Source organism: Ursus americanus, chromosome 3, assembly GCF_024610735.1.
Source record: "Ursus americanus isolate L20-20 chromosome 3, mUrsAme1.1.p, whole genome shotgun sequence".
Taxonomy (NCBI): domain Eukaryota; kingdom Metazoa; phylum Chordata; class Mammalia; order Carnivora; family Ursidae; genus Ursus; species Ursus americanus.
In genome coordinates this window covers 78,266,307-78,287,183 of record NC_142129.1, presented here as the reverse complement: position 1 = coordinate 78,287,183, position 20,877 = coordinate 78,266,307, and the positions used below count along the sequence as shown (strand labels likewise).

The 20,877-nt window shown below is 37.9% G+C and overlaps 1 protein-coding gene and 1 non-coding gene across 9 annotated transcripts in view; both read right to left on the bottom strand.

Moving 5' to 3' along the window:
• Window positions 1-20,877, bottom strand: part of CACNA2D1 (calcium voltage-gated channel auxiliary subunit alpha2delta 1) — a 485,973-nt gene that overhangs the window by 83,123 nt on the left and 381,973 nt on the right. For all 8 annotated transcript variants that reach the window (XM_087861132.1, XM_087861133.1, XM_087861134.1 and 5 more), the window contains exon 11: window positions 3,588-3,746. In XM_087861132.1, coding sequence (XP_087717258.1) covers window positions 3,588-3,746 — 159 coding nt within the window. The remainder of the gene's footprint in view (window positions 1-3,587; window positions 3,747-20,877) is intronic.
• Window positions 10,607-10,713, bottom strand: LOC123789725 (U6 spliceosomal RNA). Its single transcript, XR_006778888.1, has one exon. It is a non-coding gene; the product is annotated as a U6 spliceosomal RNA (small nuclear RNA).

Here is a 20,877-nt window from a genome sequence, read left to right as displayed (position 1 = left end):
TATGTAATACATACCTAAAGGGCTGTTACAGAAAAGTGATTAAGTAAAGATTTTACATAAGGACTTGGTTTCATTTTTGGAAGTAGTGGGGGCATTATTATTAATGAACACAAGTACCAGTGTAAGTAAGCACACTGGGTCTTGCTGATCATTTGTGTAATTAAATAATAATGTTTCCCGAGAGAGAGAGATGTTAGGACATACACAGAAGGGGGAATAAAGAAATGTTTTGTTTTCAACATGACTTTTCCCAGGAGTAGCCTGCTTAGTAATTGTGTGGTAGAGCAGAGTCAGCAACTAGGCAGAGGATTTGCAGTTATCTGAAGAGTCACACAATTGTAACAATTATGCTACTGGTTTGTAACAAATTCAGTAAAGGAAAGAACTTGACTATTTCAATAAAATGACAATTAGTAGAGTTGGTAATTTACTTTAATACGTTATTTCATAACAAATCACAGTATGGATATCCCTGTGTCTCCTTGTATCACTTTGCGGCCAGTACACAGCACGGCATCTATCATTTATGTACTTAATAAAATTTTTTTTTTGAAAAATGCATCTCGGTATACTTGTAATATTTTATGGAATGCTACCTGAGGACTAATTCAAATCTCAGTTTAAGGTGTACTGTGGGATAAATGATACCTTTAATTCTATCTGAGACTTGTTTCAAGGATCTTCATGATAAACCTTACAAGGACAAACAAAAACCAGAGAATGACACTGTGCGGTAAGAAGACAGGAAGTATCTGAAATAGGTAAAATTTGCATCAGCTCTGAATAAGGCAAGGAATGACACTGGGAAAATTATTTTATTATTTTTTTAAAGATTTACTTATTTATTTACTTGAGAGAGAGAGTGAGAGAGCGAGCATGCGAGCAGGGAGAGGAGCAGAGGGAGAGGGACAAGCAGACTCTGAGTCGAGCACATTGCCTGACCCGGGGCTCGATCCCACAACTCTGAGAATCATAAGTCAGCTACTTAACCTCCTGAGTCACCCAGGCACCCCTGGGGAAATGATTTTAAAATGAAGAACTGCACTACATAAAGGACATGCGGAAAGCAGAATATATGAGACTTATTTCAGAGAGAACATATTAAAAATCATTTGCAATTGTGGTAGGGGCACTGCGAGAGACCAAGAGGAGTTAAATTATACTTAATCAGCAACTCGTAGTGAATCTGGGAGTTAATGCGGCCTCTCTAACGAGACAGCCTTGGAAATAGTACACAAGGCTTGAGACCCCTTATCATGTCACAACTAAAACTGGAATACGAGGTGATGTCATGAAGTGATGCAAATTAACAACACCGAGAAGAGTAATTAAAATGACACCATCTAGAAAAACCTGATTGACTCAAAAGAAAAAGAAGTTCTATAAAAAAAAAATCACAGACTTCTAATTCTTTACTGCAGAAAGAATACATTTTCATCTCTAGTCCATTACATCTGAATCTGAAAGTTCTGAGTTCTCATCCTGCTATTTACCAACATACATCCTTTAATAAACAAATGCATTCTACCAAAGGGAATCCCCTGGAAACTGCGACGCTAAACTGTTTTGCTTTCCTGTCTCCTTGATTATCTAACGCTACCTAATAAATACCGCCACCTCAAACTCCACAGATCTGAAACTGAGCTTTTTCTACCCTCATAGTCCTTCTCTCTAGATTCCTGTGTCACCAGCCACCAAATATTCGAGTCCAGAAACCATCTCATAGTTACCATCTCACTCTCCTTAACGTTTCTTTGCTTCGACTCCAACACCAGGACTTATATAACAGCTTAACTTAGTACACTCGGTAGATCATGTCATTCTCATATTATCAACTTTTCATTTGCTCCTAAACACCTCATTAACGGACACCTCGTGGCCTTTTTATTTCCCTCACAGCCCCTGCACTGCCATGTCCCAGCCACACACAGCACCTGCTATTGTTTCAATGTGCCACGATGTCTCCTACGTCTGCGACTTTGTCCACGTTGTTCTTTTTATCTGACATGATTTTCCTCCTCTCATCTACCTGCCTAAATTCTACTCATTCTTCAAAATCCTGTTTCCAAGGAAATGCCCACTTTCCCGACCTCCTTTGGGTAAGTCAAACCCCTCTTTCGTGCCACTCTAGTAAACAGACTCCGAATGCCCTATAACAGCACTAACATACTGTACTAGGAATGATAATTTACTGTACCATGCTGGACATTCTTGAGAGCAGACAGTCTTGCTTACCTCTGCTATTCTAGCACTAGTAACATGACAGGAAATTGTGAGGCACGCAATAAATATTGGCTGAATGAACAAATGGATGAAGCAACCAATCAGACATCTTGAAAACTGTTTTAGAAGCTTTACTTAGGGAACAACAAAGTCAGATTTGCAGATAAGACTACATGTAAGGGCTTATTCAGTGACTCAGCAAATATGGTATGAATTATGAGCTGACTCTCTACCAGACACGTGCTAGTCAGGAACTACAGTCGTAATGATCATGACTCCAATACCACGTCAACAACCCACACTCGCATGAGGTTTGCTATGTGTTAGGTTCTGTGGACAATCCTATCCACAACCCTCGGAGGGATGTGCCATGGTGTAAGGGAGGAAATCGAGGGAGAGAAAAGTTAGGTCCACACTCTCAACCACTGTGATAATATTGCTCTGTGAGAGATCAAAAACTTGAACAGTTCAAAGTGAAAGAGACAACACAGCCATATGAAAACACTAATCTGAAGTGTGAGATATATGCTATAATATGGGGCAGACAGTAGGCGTGCTGGAGTGTGACAGTCTAAATGGAGACAATGCTGGGTGATTTTTTGGGGGAGATCTTCACTGAGCAAGGAGCTCCTGCTTTGGCATTTTATTCCCTCCTCCCCTTCACGTCTGTCATTTGGACCTTTTTTTTTTTTTTTTTTTTTTTAAGATTTTATTTATTTATTTGACAGAGATAGAGACAGCCAGCGAGAGAGGGAACACAAGCAGGGGGAGTGGGAGAGGAAGAAGCAGGCTCCCAGCGGAGGAGCCCGATGCGGGGCTCGATCCCAGAATGCCAGGATCACACCCTGAGCCGAAGGCAGACGCTTAACGACCGAGCCACCCAGGAGCCCCCATTTGGACCTTTCTGTACATTAACAAACAACTTCAAGAACCAAGTAAATGTTTAAAACTAAAATATTTCCACCAAGCATTGGATGATGGAAAACGCCAGTTTCCAGATAAATACAGTAGTGACTAAGAAAAAGTAAATGATATTCTACATACGCCAACTAAGTTGGAAGTGCTTGTATAAAATTAAATAATTATCTTACAAACGTGCTTCTTAAACAGAGTTTTAAAAGATGATGGAAGAAAAGATCTAAAAGAAAAAGAATGTCTACATTTTGTATGTCTTTTGAATTTTGGATTTAAAAATAAAAGTAGTTCAAAGATTTCTACCGCCTGGACACATTTGCTTTTAAATTAAATGAGAAACAGCACTGTTACATAACTCATAGTTACTCATAGTAGTAAGTACTAGCATATTGAAATTCATATGCTGTGATTCAGTAATAAAAGAGAAGAGGGGGTGTACAGATACTTACATTAAGGAGCTGTTCAAAAGCAAAACTGAAGCCTTTCTTATAGTCAGTGATTCCTTTTGCTGTGATATTATTCACCGCGTCTTTCAGCACTTTCTTATTTCTCACATTGGCTTGGACAAGGTGCTGAAAACAGCTTACATCCTGGGCATTGCTGTTAAACTGTGAAAGATAAAAAAGTAAATATATAAATGAACATGAAAACCAATCACAGCATTTTATTTGAATTTGTGGTTTGTACATCCCCGTCCTGTTGCGTGGCTTTCTCTCTCATAAAGTGAGTAAACTGGTAACAAAAGTGCACTAAGGATCAAACAGCAATTTTCATCTGAACCCCCGACTCCTACTGTAACCCTAAGCCTGTCACTCACCTTCCTGAAGCTTAGTTTCTCCAATTATAAATTTGGGATTTGAATTATGTAAGGTCCCTTTCAGCTCTCAAATTTTCTGAGCATTTAGAGGACCAAAAAAAAAAAAAAAAATGCCAACAAACAATGAAATGTATTCAGAATCCAGAAATGATACGGTGACACCTGGGTGGGTTCAAGGACAAACTAACCACTTGCTTGCCTCTCATAAGTAAGGTGGTGTGAGGGGAAAAGCAGTAAAGTCAATGACAGGAACAGAGTTTTAGTAATCTTGAAATGTGACAGTACAATCTTTCTACCAGGGTTAACCCAGGAAAGTAATGTGGAAGACTCAGGAACAACAGGTGGCCTTTTAGAACTGTTCACTCGAGAGCTTATATACAGAAGGCAGGTGAGTGTTGGAGGCGAGGCCAAGGGCTAGCAGATCCCTGCAGACAGGGATTGCTGTAAATGAAGAAGCCCTGAACGAGGCTGTAGGAGGACGAAAGGTCAACTCTGATGCCTGCCCCAACGTGAAAACTGAAGAATCATCGCCGAAGTAATATCAGCAACCCTATAAAAAGTATTCACGTAGTTCATTGGGTATTTCCAAAAAAGCTAACAACTATGAGTTCTGCAGTGAGATCGACACTGAGATAAGTGGAAACATCCCATCATTTATTAACTCCGCTACTTACGCTCTCGGGGCTGAGTGTCACATCTGCAAAATGAGGATGATAATAAAATCATGCCTGCTGGAAGGTAGGGGTCTGGCCAGATGAAATGTCGGAGATTTTCTCAAAAACATATAATTCAACAATTTTAATAGATGGATCACAACCCGAAATATAAATTTTATAACTGATTACATATTCTTACAAATATAACATTCTTTTTTTCTCTGAAAATCGATGAAGCTTAATTATAAGGTGCACTGCACATTTCATCAATTCAATAAGCAAATATTTACTATCAGCCTGTTATAGGTCAAGAATTGTAGCACGTGATATTTGTGTCTTCAGGCATTAAGTAAATTATGCACAAACATATACATACGTACGTACATAAGCCCATGTATGGTGCCTAGTATGTGTTGCATTTACTCTACAAATATTAATCACTTCCTCTTTGCAAATGCTCTACAAGATACGTATTATTATTCACAAAGAAACGTAGGCACTGAGAGATTAAAGAACTTGCCCATACTCACACAGCAAATAAGAGTCAGGATCAGACTAGCACTGTGACACAAGAGTGTGGGATTTTAACTATTCTTGGAGGGCCTCTTAACATATTACAATACATTATGCTTGGTTCTGTAAAGCAATAGAGCATTATTCCCCAGGAGATGATATCACAAGTGGGTTCCAGTTTGGACCATGAGCAGTTGGGGGGAAATTCACTTGAGAAATCCATTTCCTGTGATTCCAGAGGAATATTTCATTGAAGACTATGGGGAAAGAACATTCCAGACAAACAGAACAACAAAAGGGAAGCCTTTTAGGGATATGTAAAGAAGGAGAGTTTAGCTCAGTCACACATGAGTGAGGACAATGACAGAAAATGTGTTCGGGGAGGGAGGCGGGGCCAGATCACTCAGGGTCTAACAGAAATGCTGAAGAACTGGGCTTCGAATTTCTGTCAAATGGAAAGTCACAGAAAGATTTTAAGCCACATACAAAATAATCTAACGTAAAAATTTAAGATCACGCAAGCTGCTATTCGGGAAACGGATTTAAGGTGAGCAAAATTCGAAGGAGAGAAAATAATTAGAAGGCTATTACAGTAATCTAGCTCAACATTAAATAAGTGGCTTTGGTATTTGTGGAGATGGTCAGAAAAGGAAGGGTTGTACATTGATTTTGGAGGAAGAATCCACAGCGTGTGGTGGTGGAAGGAGAATGCTGCTGAGTAAGAGCCTAGTATCTGGAATGTCATGCAGGGGTCTGACACGGGCGTCACGATGGCCGGAGGACTACAGGAGTGATGGGTTCGGGGGTATTCGAGGAAGAGGCAAGAGAAGCACAAAGTTCAAGTGACGGTGAGTTTTCAATATAAGTGAGACATGCAAATGATGAAGTCGGGCAATCATAACAGTTAAAGCATGAGGCTCGGGTGCCCGCATGACTCAGTCAGTTAAGCATGTGCCTTTGGCTCAGGTCATGATCCCAGGGTCCTGGGATCGAACCCTGCATCAGGCTCCCTGTTCATCGGGGAGCCTGCTTCTCCCTCTCCCACTCCCCCACTTGTGCTCGCTCTCTCTCTGTCAAATAAAATCTTTAAAGCATGAGGCTCAAAAGAAGTCTTGGCTAAAGATTAAAAAAATAATAAAAGGCTTCAACACAGAAATTTAGTGTAAAATCATATAAATAAAAGGAAGGTAGTCAAAGGAGTCCCTAAGAAAACGTAGTAGACATAAGCTCCCATGGAGGCAGGAAGGAAATCAGGAGACTGGGCTGTTTGGGATGATGAGAGGGAGAGAAAAAATGTCTCAGAGAGGAAGACAGTGCAGTTCAGAGACAAAGATGCAAAATTCAAAGTGCCCATGGAAGTCATCCATGTTACACGGTCAGCGGCGGGAAGCGGCGGGGCAGAGCCCACGGAATGTCCGGGAGGCACATGGGAAGTGGTGGCCTATGCAGAGAGGCACATCTGCAAAGTGCCAAGGCTGGCAAACAAAGAAGAAAAAGAGGGGGGGTACCTGTAAGGGTGAACTTGGGGTCAAGTAAAAGCTGCCTGAAAGTGCAGGGTCATTAGATCCAGAGAGGACTGATATTGAAGACTAAAGGAAGGAAAAGATGCAGGAAAGAGAAAAGAGGTGAAATATAAGTGGGGGAAGGACAGACAGCCGGCGCGTGGCATGACTCTTGAATGGCTATGGACTTCATTGCTCTAGGGAAGATGAGCGGGAGCCGAGTACAGAGGCTGCTGGGTGTATATGTGGACTTGGGGTTGAAAAGGTGACCTTGACTGTCTGCCTTGCTCTTCACTGGGGACAAAAGCCACAATCAAGATAAAGGGAGGAGACAGAAGGTTTGTAGAAAGTGGAGATAAAACAAAAAGGAAAAAGTCCTGCACAGATAAATAATTGGAGTTCTTTCTCATTTTCACTTTGAACACTACTTTCAGGTACATCATATATAGGAGTAAAAAGCTCCAATAGATTTCTTTGCTATTTTCTATAAATTCAAGTGTTGGAAACTTAGGATCTTCAGTTCTAAATTCCACTGCCTCTTTTATTTCATTCTTTGATCATCTAACAAAATCTTATTCTGCACATTCCATTTGAAAACAAAAGAATGTGAGAATTCCCATGTTAGAAAGTTAAAAAAAAAGTTTGCCAATGAATCAACAGTAAAATGTCTGACCTTAGAGAATTATTAGAAATGGTTAGAGGAAATGTTATTAACTGATTTAGTTAAACCGTGAATCATGATAACATTACAAGTTATGCAGAAAATGAGCACTAAATAATGTATTGCCCTGAGTCTTTCGGTTGGCCTTGACCTGCTTTTAACACAAAAATGAAGCATCTCATTAAGTCACTTTAACACAAACTGATTAAATATAAATTCAATTCATTATATACAAATTCAGTGGTGTGTAACAGAAATACTACGATTATACTCATAATAAAACTCATAAATAATGCAGGGAAAGGAAGAGCTTACAAAGTATAAGTCCCCATAGCAAATATTCTCCTAGGAAAGGGATGAGAAATTTTAAAAGTTTGAAATTAGGTAAGTGTGTATTTCACAGACACCGTATACTCATCTGCTTTTAGAATAGACAAAAAGAACCGGTTTATTTTCACAAGCTGAAATTGCAGTCTTTGGTAACATGTGCCTAAATTTTAATTTATGAACCACGTATTTAATACATAAATTGCTTATGTATTAAAAACCTTAGGGCAAACGTTTAATAATATAGTATTACAAAGCTTTGAAATAGTATATTGTGAGTGAAAATAGATTTAAGGAGCCCTGTTTTGTCACCTATCAAGAAAATGCTTTTTAAAAAAAATGTATTATTTCACTAAACCTAGAGTCAGAAATCCAAACTAATACCACACTGATTCCTTTCCCAATCCCAGAAAATTCAACCAAGTAGGTCTCTTATAAGAACTGTTGAGAAAATCCCTGCTAACACGCTGAGACAGGAAGATGTGTAGGTTAAGGTGAGCCTCTGCAGTTTCAAGCACGTGGAACTTTGTATCCCTACTCCAGCAAACGACCATTCTTTCATTTCCTCCTTCCACATAACCTGCTCTTCTGCCTACAACACCTCCCTTTCTCTTCCTCAACAGTCTTTCCTTATAAAAGGCTTTCATGACCTCTCTTGACTAGATCAAACCACCCCATTATAAGCTCTCCTAGGCCTAGATGTATCTTTCACAGAACACAACTTCGTTAAAATTTCCTACTTCTTTGTATGATATCTTGATAGAGTCTTCCACTGGATTAGAAGCCCACATAGTCAAAGAAAATAGCCATTCCACCAGTGCAACCTCAGTCCTGAGTATATAATAGTATGCTATAAATATATAACAAATTTATCTATGGAGTTTCATTAGAAGACAGTGTGAAATGTTGATCAAAATCAAGCTACAGATTTATAATTGTAGAAATATTTTAGCTTTATATTATGTTAAGCTTATATATTCATACATGTAAATATTCTGTCCAAATAGACACTATTAAAATACCCAAACGAAGATGTATGTAAGACACCTATTAAAGAGTCTGGCACATAGTAGACGTTAAATCTATCATTTAAAAAATTATTTTAGTAAAAACATTAATATGCTCAAATCAGAACAGATTACTAGATTAGTTAGAAAGATTCTGATAAACGATTTCAGCTTTAGTGAGCTTTAAAGTTCACTAACAGGACAATACAAGTACCCTTCAAACATTAACTTAATGTTTGAAACACTGTCTGAAATAACCATGAACAGTAAATTTCAATACTTCCAAAGAACCTTCCTATTATATATCAGAGTCAAGTACACACATCATAGTAAAAGATAACTTTTGGTACCAAAATACATTGTTAACCTCTCGAAAGAAGTAATTTAAACTCTTAGTTTTATAAAGACAGTATTTTTGTTCTCAGGTGCTCTGCATAGTAAGAAATCACTTTACAAAATGTTTCTGAGACAGAGAACTCCGCTGCTCATTGAATTCACCTTGGATAAAAACGAAATGTTGGCACTGCCTTGATGCACACTGGAAGTCAAAGAAGCATCAAGTTCCTGGAGAGCAACCTTGTGTAGGAACGGCGCCCTCACTGGATGTCGTAACACATTTTCACAGGGCACCAAGTCTACCTTTGTTTTTTGGTTTTTTTGTTTGTTTGTTTTTTTAAAGATTTTATTTATTTATTTGACAGAGAGAGAGAACACAAGCAGGGGGAGTGGGAGAGGAAGAAGCAGGCTCCCAAGTAGAGGAGCCTGATGCGGGGCTCGATCCCAGAACGCTGGGATCACGCCCTGAGCCGAAGGCAGATGCTTAATGACTGAGCCACCCAGGCGCCCCCCAAGTCTACCTTTGAAATCGCCAGTGGGCTCAAGTAGTTTTCCTCTAGAAATATTAAGAATTAAAAATAAAAGAAACCCAAAGGTAATAGTATTCCACTTGGAACTGCAGAGAAATAGAAGCGGCCCATTTAATCTCTGACCATTCAACTCACCTTTAATTTTTACCCTTTCTCCTAATCCAAGTGGTCTAATCTCTTACGAAGACACACTTTGTTTAGGAAACTTTGTACACTGCTTAATTATAAAACATTCTTTAATGGGAAAAAAAGGATAATTTATAATTTCTTGGTTTCTGAAAAATTGTTCAATATCTAAATTACTCCTTAGAACTTGTCTTAATGATTTTTCTCTTTTTTGCAAGTAAAGCAAAAGGGTAGGCTCAAACTGTGTATATAACCAGCAAAAAACCCTCAGATTCAGATTAGCCTGTTTGAAACATGGGTATTTTTTTAAATTACAAAATACAAGTGAACTTATTTACATAATTATAATAATTAATGTAACAAATTTATATTATACAAAATTATTACTTTAAATGAATTACCTAAAATAAATAAACAATACAATTTTGTGTACTAGGCCGTTACAATTCTGGTATCAGAAGCTATCCACATGTTGGACACCAGAGGGCAGTGCAGGAAAAATAAAAGCAAAGTGAACAGAGAGTGTGATCTTCAAAATCTTGGTTAGGTTTTATCCCTATTAAAAATACTTTGTTTATTTTGATTTTCCTATTTTTATAGGAAATTTGGAAACTAGAAATACTATAAGGAAACAAGACAGTTATCTGAAACCTCAGAGAAACAGGTGATAACATTTATCCATACACATACATACATTACACTCCCATTAAGAATGAATGATTTTAAGGTTCTTTAACTTATAGCCAATTTAACTTACAGAAATTCTGTGCCAATTTATACTCTATATGTAACAATCCCACTCCACTTGCACGAATACTTATCATTTTTATTTGGTAAATTCTAAGTAAAAAGATTGAAATAATCTTTTAATTCCTTGAATTTCCTTGATGGCTAACAATGTAAAACTTTTTCTCATATATTAATTTTCATATAATCTTGTGAATTCTAAGTCTTATTTTTCTAAATTGTTGCTTACTTTCTAATTATAACTTTTAAACCTATTCTTTCTTCATGAATTTGCATGTCATTTTTGCATAGGGGCCATGCTAGTCTTCTCTGTATTGTTCCATTTTTAGTATATTTGCTGCCGAAGTGAGCACTGGTTTTAGTTTCAATAGTTTCCACGATGCAGGTGAGGAAATGAGACTGAAGAGTGTTAAGCAAAGGGCCCAGAGTCACACAGCGACCAAGAGTCAGGGCTCTGCTTCAAACCCAAATGCCTGGCACACTCTTCTCTATGGTGTCTCATCATTTTCAATTTATACCAAAAGTATAAGCTGCCAGACCTTGTCATGCTGCTTCTTCGACATGGTCTTTCTGTTGAACTTTGAAACTATTCTTTTGTCTAATTAAAATTAACATTTACCAATACATTTTGGACAAACTGACATCTTCATGAGTCATCTTTTCATATCAAGAAGAGTTATTAATTCCACATGTATTATTATATCTCCATTTCAACTCTGCTACATGAATCTCATGTTCTTTTCTCTTTTCTCAAATGCAAATTCTAAATATATTATTAAAAGTAATGCTAAGTTATTCATGATGTTTTGCAAAAACTGTGAATAGGATTCCAATTTCTATTATGAATGCCTGTCCAGGAAAAACCAGAAGGGGTGATCACCCTTGCACGGTTAGAGACCCCATAAATTTGTTAGGAGCACTCTGGGACTTGAAAACTCTTGCTTGCAAATTGATCTTGCTGTCCCCCAACATTGGCTGCTGGTTTATGTTTTCTGTGACCTACTGTATGAAAAAACTGATAAAGAATTTTCCACTTTTTAATCCAATTTAGGAAAGTCAGGTCTAGCCCAAGCCCTGCCTCTAATAAGCTTCAATGGCCACAGCTGATTCAGTTATGTCCTCTGAGCTTGTTTCCCCCTTTCTGGAAAAAAAAGGGGGGGGGAGCTTTACTAGATCAACAAGAAAGGCCCTCAAATTCTAAAATCTTAAAATTTAAATTTGATAGTTTCAACTATCAAAGGAATAACATAAAAAAAGGAATAATGAATTCTGTAAATTTCAAAAGAAAGTCACATCAATAAAAGTGAAGGTAATGACAACATTATTAAGACAAAATTTGTTTGCCTGTAATTATAAGTTATTGCTCATCAAAACTTTTGGCATTTTTACTTTTAAACAAATATTTCAAGCAATTTTCTTTCCTTCCTTCCTTCCTTCCTTCCTTCCTTCCTTCCTTCCTTCCTTCCTTCCTTTCAGTAAGCACTTGTATGGGAGGGGGTGTAAGGGAAGAGGGAGAGACTCTTAAGTAGGCTCCATGCCAAGCCAGGAGCCTGAGGCGGGGCTTGATCTCTCAAACCTGAGATCATGACCTGAGCTGAAATCAAGTGTCAGACATTTAACCAACTGAGCCACCCAGTCACCCCTAAACAAATATTTCAATTAACTTGAATCATGACATGCCCAAAATTCAGTCTGTTGACTTTTGCTGAAATGTTGAGTAAATTTCTGAATAAGCCTAATTATCATTTTAATATATTCTATTTATATTTTGATACAGAAAAATTTTAAACCTAATTATATACACTTAGAGTTTCAAACAATTGAGAGAGTACACTATTCTTTTTGCTTCAAAAGTAATTTGTACTAAGCTTCCTTGCTCATCTCTACTTGATATCTACATTTTCTTTCTCAACCATCCCTTTGTCAACCACTGTGTAATCCTGATGCCACAACACCTGCTCGGCTAGAAATATGGGCAGGTTTTCTCCATCATTCTTTTTAAGAGGATTTTTAAATTTTTATTTATTTATTGGGGGCGGAGGCAGAGAGATACTCTTAAGCAGGCTCCACACCCAGTGCAGAGCCCAACATAGGGAGGGCTCCATTTCACGACCCTGAGATCATGACCTGAGCCAAAATCAAGAACTGGACACTTACCTGACTGAGCCACCCAGGCGTCCCTACATGATTCTTAAGATATAATAAACATATCAGTATGATTTCTATCGCAAGTTCTTTTCATAGTCCTGTGGAAATTTGAATGCCAGTTTCCAAGGATGAAACTTTAATGAAATGATGAAACGATCATACACTCTTTGATCTTTTCCTCTTTACCAAAATCATGATGCAATGCTGACCAATATGTTCAATGTTTTTATGGCACCTGAAGCTGATTACCTGGACTGTCTTCCCTAGTAGAAAAAAGATCACTTGTGAGTTTAGCTGGATTTGCCTGAAGAACTCAGTGAGAATGATAATATACATATATAATGTATTTGCAGATAAATAAGCGAGGATGACTCTTATCATTTAAGAACACAAAAATATCTGATCACTGATTGAATTTTTAACAACATTCTGACAACTACGTAGCACTTCCCCTCTCCCAGCACTGTTAGGACTAACAAAGAAATACTCAATTGAAGAAGCCCCACTATGGGTCTTGACTTTTTGTATATATGGTAACATTTCTACTAAACAGTGTCTCTATAACTCAAAAAAAGAAAAATGAAACCATTCATCAGAGGGGAGGTGAGAGTACAAGGGATACAAAATATAAACAACCAACATGTATAGAAAGTATCAGGTGGAGACAAATGGTACAAAGGAAATGAGGCAAAGTGGTTGACAATAGTCAAAGTGATAGTATAACTAAAACTGGAATGATACTGGAGCTGTGGTGGCCAAGGGGTCCTCTCTAATAAGGAAGGATTTGCGCAAAGATCTGAGCCAAGAGGGGGAAAAAAGCACGCATCTATCTAGACTCAGGAAGCATCAAGATTCAGCATAAACAGAACTGATTTTAATTCGTGCATATTTGTAAGACACGCACCTAACAAAGAACAAATCTGTCTTTTAAGGAAGGTCAGTAACATCACCAACGTATTCTTTTCAATACGAAACAGCATTTGGGATCAACAAAAGGGTTACCAACATTGAGTGGAAGACATTATATTCAACCTAACAGGGTTCCACTAAAACAAAATATATAAATATAAATAAATATAAATATATACTTGAACATATAGTTCAGTGATATAAATATCTGAAAAATTTAAAGTATGATTATAGTAGAAACTAAAGAAAAAAATTAAATGAAGATACCTATCAACAGAACATAGGGTTAAGCAGGAGAGAGATCAGGATGAGTGCAAAAAAATTTTTGGAATATATTTTTAAAGGGTGCAAACATTGGACAAAACATTAGAGAGATGAATTAATTATGAGAAAAAGCAAATGCCAATATTTGGAATTCATAACAGAATTTACCTTGCAAACAGTCACCTTATGACAAAGTGCCTTACAATGAAACACGTAACAATAAAACATTTTCAGGTCCTAGTACATGTTTTCAAGCTCTAGCATAGACATCAAAATTCTCAAAATGCTTTCTAGAGCCTTAGAAATGTGCTGAAATGGGATTCTGCTATTCACAAATTACGGTTTAAGTCTGTGCATTCTTAGTGTAGTATCAGCTTATGTTTCATTTTCTGCTGCATTTAAACCCACTAAGTAATTAGGAGCAGATATGATAGTTTAATTTAAGTAACTGAGAGCAACTCGGCTAACCTACAGCTCATGCTAGCCCAAGCCGTTCTCTTTACCTCTTGTCCTAATTAAATAAATATATGACCTCTGAGTAATTTTACTCAGTGAATAGTGACCCAACTCTGCTTACTGCACATGGACTCTTTTCCCAGTCCTTCAAGCCCCAGCAAGTAAGTTCTAACTTTTATATTTTTAAAAACAATAGATCAGTTCAAAAGACAAGTATGCCTTCTGCCTCACCTTAAGTATTACTTGGCCATTCCTAAAACTGAAAATGTAACTAATTTCTAAGTACCAAGAACTATAGTGTACCACGTAATTAATGGAAAAAATATTTATCTTGCTTTTCAACACCTTCTTATAAACTTTCCTTATACTTGCAAAGCAATTAAGTTATCCTCTGGCAATCTCTCTTTTTTTTAAACTAAATAACCTTGATTACATACCCTATTATAATCTCTAAATCTGTCCTTTGAAAGTCTTCTCTTCACAGCCCATAATTTCTTTATGTGTCTTGTAAATGAAGGTAATTTTAAAAAGCGCCCATCTTTATCTTTAAAAAAAAAAATCAAATATATATGAAAGAGAGAACTTTGGTTCATGTAAGAAACCTAACTCTACTCCTTCCTGTTTTAATACACCCGTCCAAAAAGCAAATGGCTACACTATAAAAATATTTGTAAACATCCGTAATACTAGTAACATTATGAAATAACAAGATCTTAAAATCTGCATCAATGATACACATTTTAAGTTACAAGAAGCTCCAGACAGATGCCTGCTGGACTTTGCTAAATGTACGTCCCAAGTGGGACTTCCCGATTTCCTCACCGCTGAGGAATCACTTGAGAGACATGCTACGTGTGGGCTTGAGAGTCTGCATTTCTAACCAGCGGCCAGGTGCTGCTCCTGCTGCTGGACCACATGCCCCACTTGAAGTTGCAAGGGTATAAACTACAGTATTCTTGTTCGTTGACATAAATGAGATACAAATCCACATAAATATTTCTTGAAATCTAGATGATGACGATTTTATAAGACATGAAATGAAATTCCTAGAATTCATTTGTCACGAAAGTGCATTGGCATGCCAAGTATCTGTTACTTTATTTGTGCCCTGCACCTGTTTTCTAAAGGTGAAAAGGGGCACCTCAGTGGCTCAGTTGTAAGCGTTTGCCTTTGGCTCAGGTCATGATCCCAGGGTCCTGGGATCAAGCCCTGCTTCAGGCTCCGGCTCCGTGAGTCTGCTTCTCCCTCTCCCTCTGCCTCTGCTTCTGTGTCCTCTCTCGCCGTCTCTCTCTCTCTCTCACTCTGTCAATAAATAAATAAAATCTTAATAAACAAAATAAAGGTAAAAAAATCACTTTTAAATGTAAATTGTGCAACAACGTACAAATGTGCTATCATATGCAGATTTTAAAAGTTCTAAAAGAAAACCATTCCCTTCTCTAGGAATACACAGGCCTATTTTGGAAGGAAAACTAAAATTTAAAGCACGTGAGAAAACGAACAATCCAAATCATGTCTTTCGTGCAGATACAGTGTAATTTCAGATGGAAACAAACCTCCACTCTGCCGTAAGTTGGTGTTAAACTATCAAGTCAAAAACGGGGAAGTACCTGAGATTTCATCCTAACTGCAAGCTGATCAGTGAGCCTCAAAGGTTGTGTGTCATCGCTCTGCAAGTCCACCAGCGCACGGAGAGACAGTTCCGTCTGCGGTGAGCGGGAAGCAGGTCACTTACGCGGAGGTGAGCCTTACTAATGCCACCACCGTGACACCGTGATCGTCCCTGTCCAGCCTCCCGCTACGATGGCTGTGGCTCCACATTCCCTATTCCGCACTTGCATTTAGAGACCACTACTTCCAGACTTGCTGCCTAGTGACTAAAGTCTGGGCGAAGGGTAGAACTTACTTTAAAAAGTGCTCTCCTACAACTAACAGCGAAGATATCATAAGGAAGAATATTGTGATTATTTCTTTCTCATGAGTATTCAAAGATGATACTTTCTAATGACCACAAATGAGGAAAACTTCCAAGAAGGAAACGGGACTGAAAACCCCTTCACATCATCCCAACATCTGCATCGAATCCTTAAGTAAAGAGATCTGTGATTTCACTGAAACACAGGACTGTCTCCTTCAGGTGCCAACTTTTCACGTACAGTTCATAATCGGCACATGCTTCCTTTTCATCCTGCACTGGCTTGCAGTATTGCACTCTGGAAATGTCGAACTCCCTCACTTTCAGAAACAAATTCCACTCATTGTTGCCACACTTGAAATTATGCCAGTAAATCATAACATGCTGTGATGGAACTGCTGCTCCCATCATCCCCCACTCACTTCCATCAAAGCACGTCACCTGATTAGTGCGAAAACAGCGACATGACGCGTGCATGAGCGCCGCCAGCAGCCGGACCCCTTGTGCAACAAAGGCGGCCCTGGAGATAAACAAGAAGGCACTAGGACATGACGTGGCCCCACGTCTGACACCTTACACAGGACTGACGCATAACAATGACTGTTCTTTACTAAACATTAAGAGACTTAGGAACATAAACCTAAAAATGAGAGACTGTCGGATTTTTCGGTCGGGAATTCTAGGCAACTTTGGCGAGTGTTCCTATTGACTGCACCCTAACTCTTTCGATGACTCACACGAGCTTTGGTATGAGGAGGAAGAGAAATGCGTGAGGGCTTTGTGGAAAAAAATCACTGTCCAAGTTAATTACACAATCACTACCAGGTTTCCTGAGTGCCTTAACGTCATGACCCCCTGAAGTTACAAAAACTAAAGTTCTATCATTTCTTTCCTAGACTTTCAAACAGTTAGAGAAAAAAACAAAACAAAACAAAAAAACCCCACACATTATAAATACATTTTGAAGAGTTTTTTCCTTAGAATTTCCATATCATTAAATTAGGAAATTTGTATTTAATGAGAAAGGCCTATCTGTTGAAGACAAAAACATATTTTTGCTTTTCTCTTACCAAAATGATGTATAATAATTAATTCTCTTTATATGTATCAATTTCAGGCATTTTAAAACCCCAAATATTTAGCATGGTAACTAATAAAACTGAAGAATTTATTTTAAATTATGAAGTTAATTTGGTTGATATTAAATATAATATAAACGCAAATAAGAGCATATGAAGTTGACAGGAGCAAAAGATACACGATAAAGCAAGTAAATAAATACATAAAAAGAAAATATACTAGTTAGGCAGAATGTATAATCCAGATATAATGTTTAAGTGTTTATATACAATTGTAAAAATAATCCATTTCATATGTGCTTTTTCCAGCCAAAATACAGAGACATTTACTGAAAGAATTCCTCCACCAAAACAAAAATAACATTCTTTTTTAAAAATAATAAATTTAGATTTAAAAACAATTTCTCTTTGCTTTTATAATCTAATCATATTCTATCTTGGAATTTCTAACAATTCCAATATTTTGGAGTTTTATTTAAATATATTGGATTTCACAATAAAATTAGCAAATATAGGGGTGCCTGGGTGGCTCAGTCAGTTAAGCATCTGCCTTCAGTTCAGGTCATGATCCTGGAGTCAGTCCTGGGATTGAGCCCCACATCAGGCTCCTTACTCAGCAGGGAGCCTGCTTTTCCCTCTGCCTGCTGTTCCCCTGCTTGTTCTTTCTTTCTCTCAAATAAATAAAATCTTTAAAAAATTAGTAAATATATTTTATATTTTCCTCAGCATTCAGCCACATAACTTTGTGGTTACACCTAGACTCATAAACAAGGATGGCTGTGCTCCTATTCCGTCCTCTCCCTTAGAAAAGATACCAGAACTCTGCTTCATTCTCTGTAAAATTAAGAGTAATAGTACCTACTCCACAAGGTGGTTAAAAAGACTAAATGAGTTACCATAGAAAACACAGAGAATGGTTCTTGCCACAAAAGCAGTGTTTAAAAAAATAACACTAAAAATTCCCTAAGATTTGTGATCAATGAAGGTTAATATGTAAATAAGGTAAACAACACGTAGCTACCTGAGATCTTGTTCATACTGATTTCTGAAGGGCAAATCTATGGCTGGAACAATAAGATCACTTCAAACCAATCAGTGACTTTTCAATCATGAAAATGTACTAATGATTTTCTGAAATAATAAAATTAAACAACAGTATATAGTTAATAAAAAATTCAGAGAATAGTTGACAAAAATATCTTTTTATGGTAAATGAGGACCATAAACCATGAAAGTAAATTAAAGTAACTATCTAATCTAAACTAAACAAGACAATATACAGGAGCTGAGACCAGCAATAAATTTCTCTGGAAGTAGAGAGGGAAATCACGATGGCTTCATCTTTCAAATATCTTCCTGCATTATTTGCCTTACAATTTGCATGGGTTGTGCCTTTTCCAATATCATTTTCTTCCTTATTTTTGAATATGTAATGGAGTATTTTCATATTTAACTTGAGATACTGAGATACATTATTTGCAGATAAATGCAGTTCCAGTTCTTTCTACAATCAACATACTTCATTTGCCAACACACCTGCAGCACACACAGTCAAGCCACATCAAGTTGGGATGCACGAGTATGGCTTTGCGAAGAAACGTCGATGAACCAACAAGGTCTATTGACCTGGTTCACAGAAACCACAAGGAAATAAGAAACAATTATGTTTCTTTAGAAGCTAACAATTTTCTTTAAAGCAATACACATTTAAAAGCCTTAATATTTTTAAGAAAAGTAATGGTTTTTAAGACTTGTCAGGCATTAAGAATCCCAATGTCAATCCCATCTAAGTGATTTAATTAAGAAAGAATCACCAGTTGCTGGTTAAATGTTGAAAACATCAAATTCATTCTAATCCATTTCTACTGTTTAATCTGAAATTCTTTTTAGGGCATTTTTATTAATAGCATTGTTTAGTTTCTAGCTAAGGCAGATGCTAGTGGCGTCCCGTCCATATTTCCATGCCCACCAGCCCAAATTTAACTGCCTGGGATTTCTGCAAGCCCTCTGCCTGTGTACTTGTTGGCCTGGGAACACCAGGGAATTAACGTCTCTTGGCAGCAATCATTAAATACTCCAGCACATTTTCCCCTTGGATGGGATAACTCTGATTTATGTAATCTGTATTGATTCTCAGAATTGTCCAGAGCATTAAGCTGTACTCACTCAGAGTGATAACTTATTTGATAATCCATCATTTATTATTTTTTTTTAACTTTTCACATTTCTTTAAGTATTTCCTAGAGTTTCTAAATAAACCATTTGTACTTGAATCCTTGTCTCAGGGACTATATCTGGGGAAATCCAATCTAAGCTGATAATGGCAGTGGTTTTAGGAAGCAGATCCTCAGAATGGGACTGTAGAATTAAATCATTACTCACCAGCCATGTGGCAACCAAGACTCCACTAGTAACTGACTGTATACCAGTCATAACTAGAGTCAAAAAAACCCCTCAGAGGTGGTAGCATCACAAATGCTAAGCATTCCACCTGCAGTGATTGGAACACAATACAGATTGAAGGGGAGGTGCCTACCTCTTCAGAAATATGGTGGCAATAGTAATCATAAAAGCTTGAAGTTGGTGGGTTGTTATTATATTCACTGAAGAAAATGATAACATCAAGTCAGCCAACTATCAACTAAAGGCAGTGTGTGAACTCCAGAAGGCTTCTAGGGCAAAAAATGAAGAGATCCCCATCTCCTGTTGTGAGGTCAACACGGGCCAGAAATAGGCACAGTATGTGCTTTTGAAAGTAACATACTTAAAAAGAAGGCTGCATTTATAGCCTTGTCAGGTTTCTGTGTAAAACTCAGAGCAATGATAGGCAAATCATGTGACCCTAAGCATAGAACATCTAGCGGATGCAATTGAGAACAGTGAACTTCCGGATTCTCTTACACCCTCTGGACTGGCAGAAGTCACCTCTTCTGCCTAAAAGATAGTAGTTTTTCTGTTCCTAGACACCATAAAAGATGACACATGTTCTCCTAAAGATTTGATCTCATTTTCCCTCATGGCTCTAGGAAACAGATAGGTTAAGGTCTCAAAATGTCCCGTCTGGAAAAGAAGTCTATGCTCCAGGAAAACAAAAACAAGAGAGCGACAGACAGACAGAGAGAGGAGAGAGAAGAGAGAAGGAGAGAAACACTGAGAGAAAGACACTGGGAGAGAGAGAAAGAGGGAGAATATTCAACAAAAGAGACACAAGATCTGCCTAATATGAACCAGAAGGTACTGGGAGAGTATGCAGAGAAGGGATGCTGAGGGATCACGAGGCAAAATACACCCAGTCATCAGCGTGGTATGGAGGAACAAGCAGCGTGAGATAAGAAAACACACTCCTACATAGCGGCAAACGGCTTGTTTGGTTGGCCAAAGCCCTGGAGGAGCCAGACTGGAAGACCTTCCCCAAAGTATTCTGGAGAAGACGCATGAAGATGCACCTTCGAAGCAGGCAGGGAACGTGCAGACCTCTTTGTCCCACATCAATGACCACTAAAGAGCATTCATCACAAAGTACTGAACAACCGGGTAGGCGGTTTGTCTATTACAAGTCATCCAGCCTTTGTGTGTGGCAAATGGAGTGAAACTGGCCTCAGTGGGAGTATTTATATTATGAAAATTACCAAATGCTACAAATCAGATTCCCCTCCCCATACTGGCTCTGCCCCGAAAAGGCAGAGTACAGAGTGTGGGAACCAAGGGAAGGATGTAGGGACATCATCTCTCACCACTACTGAGAG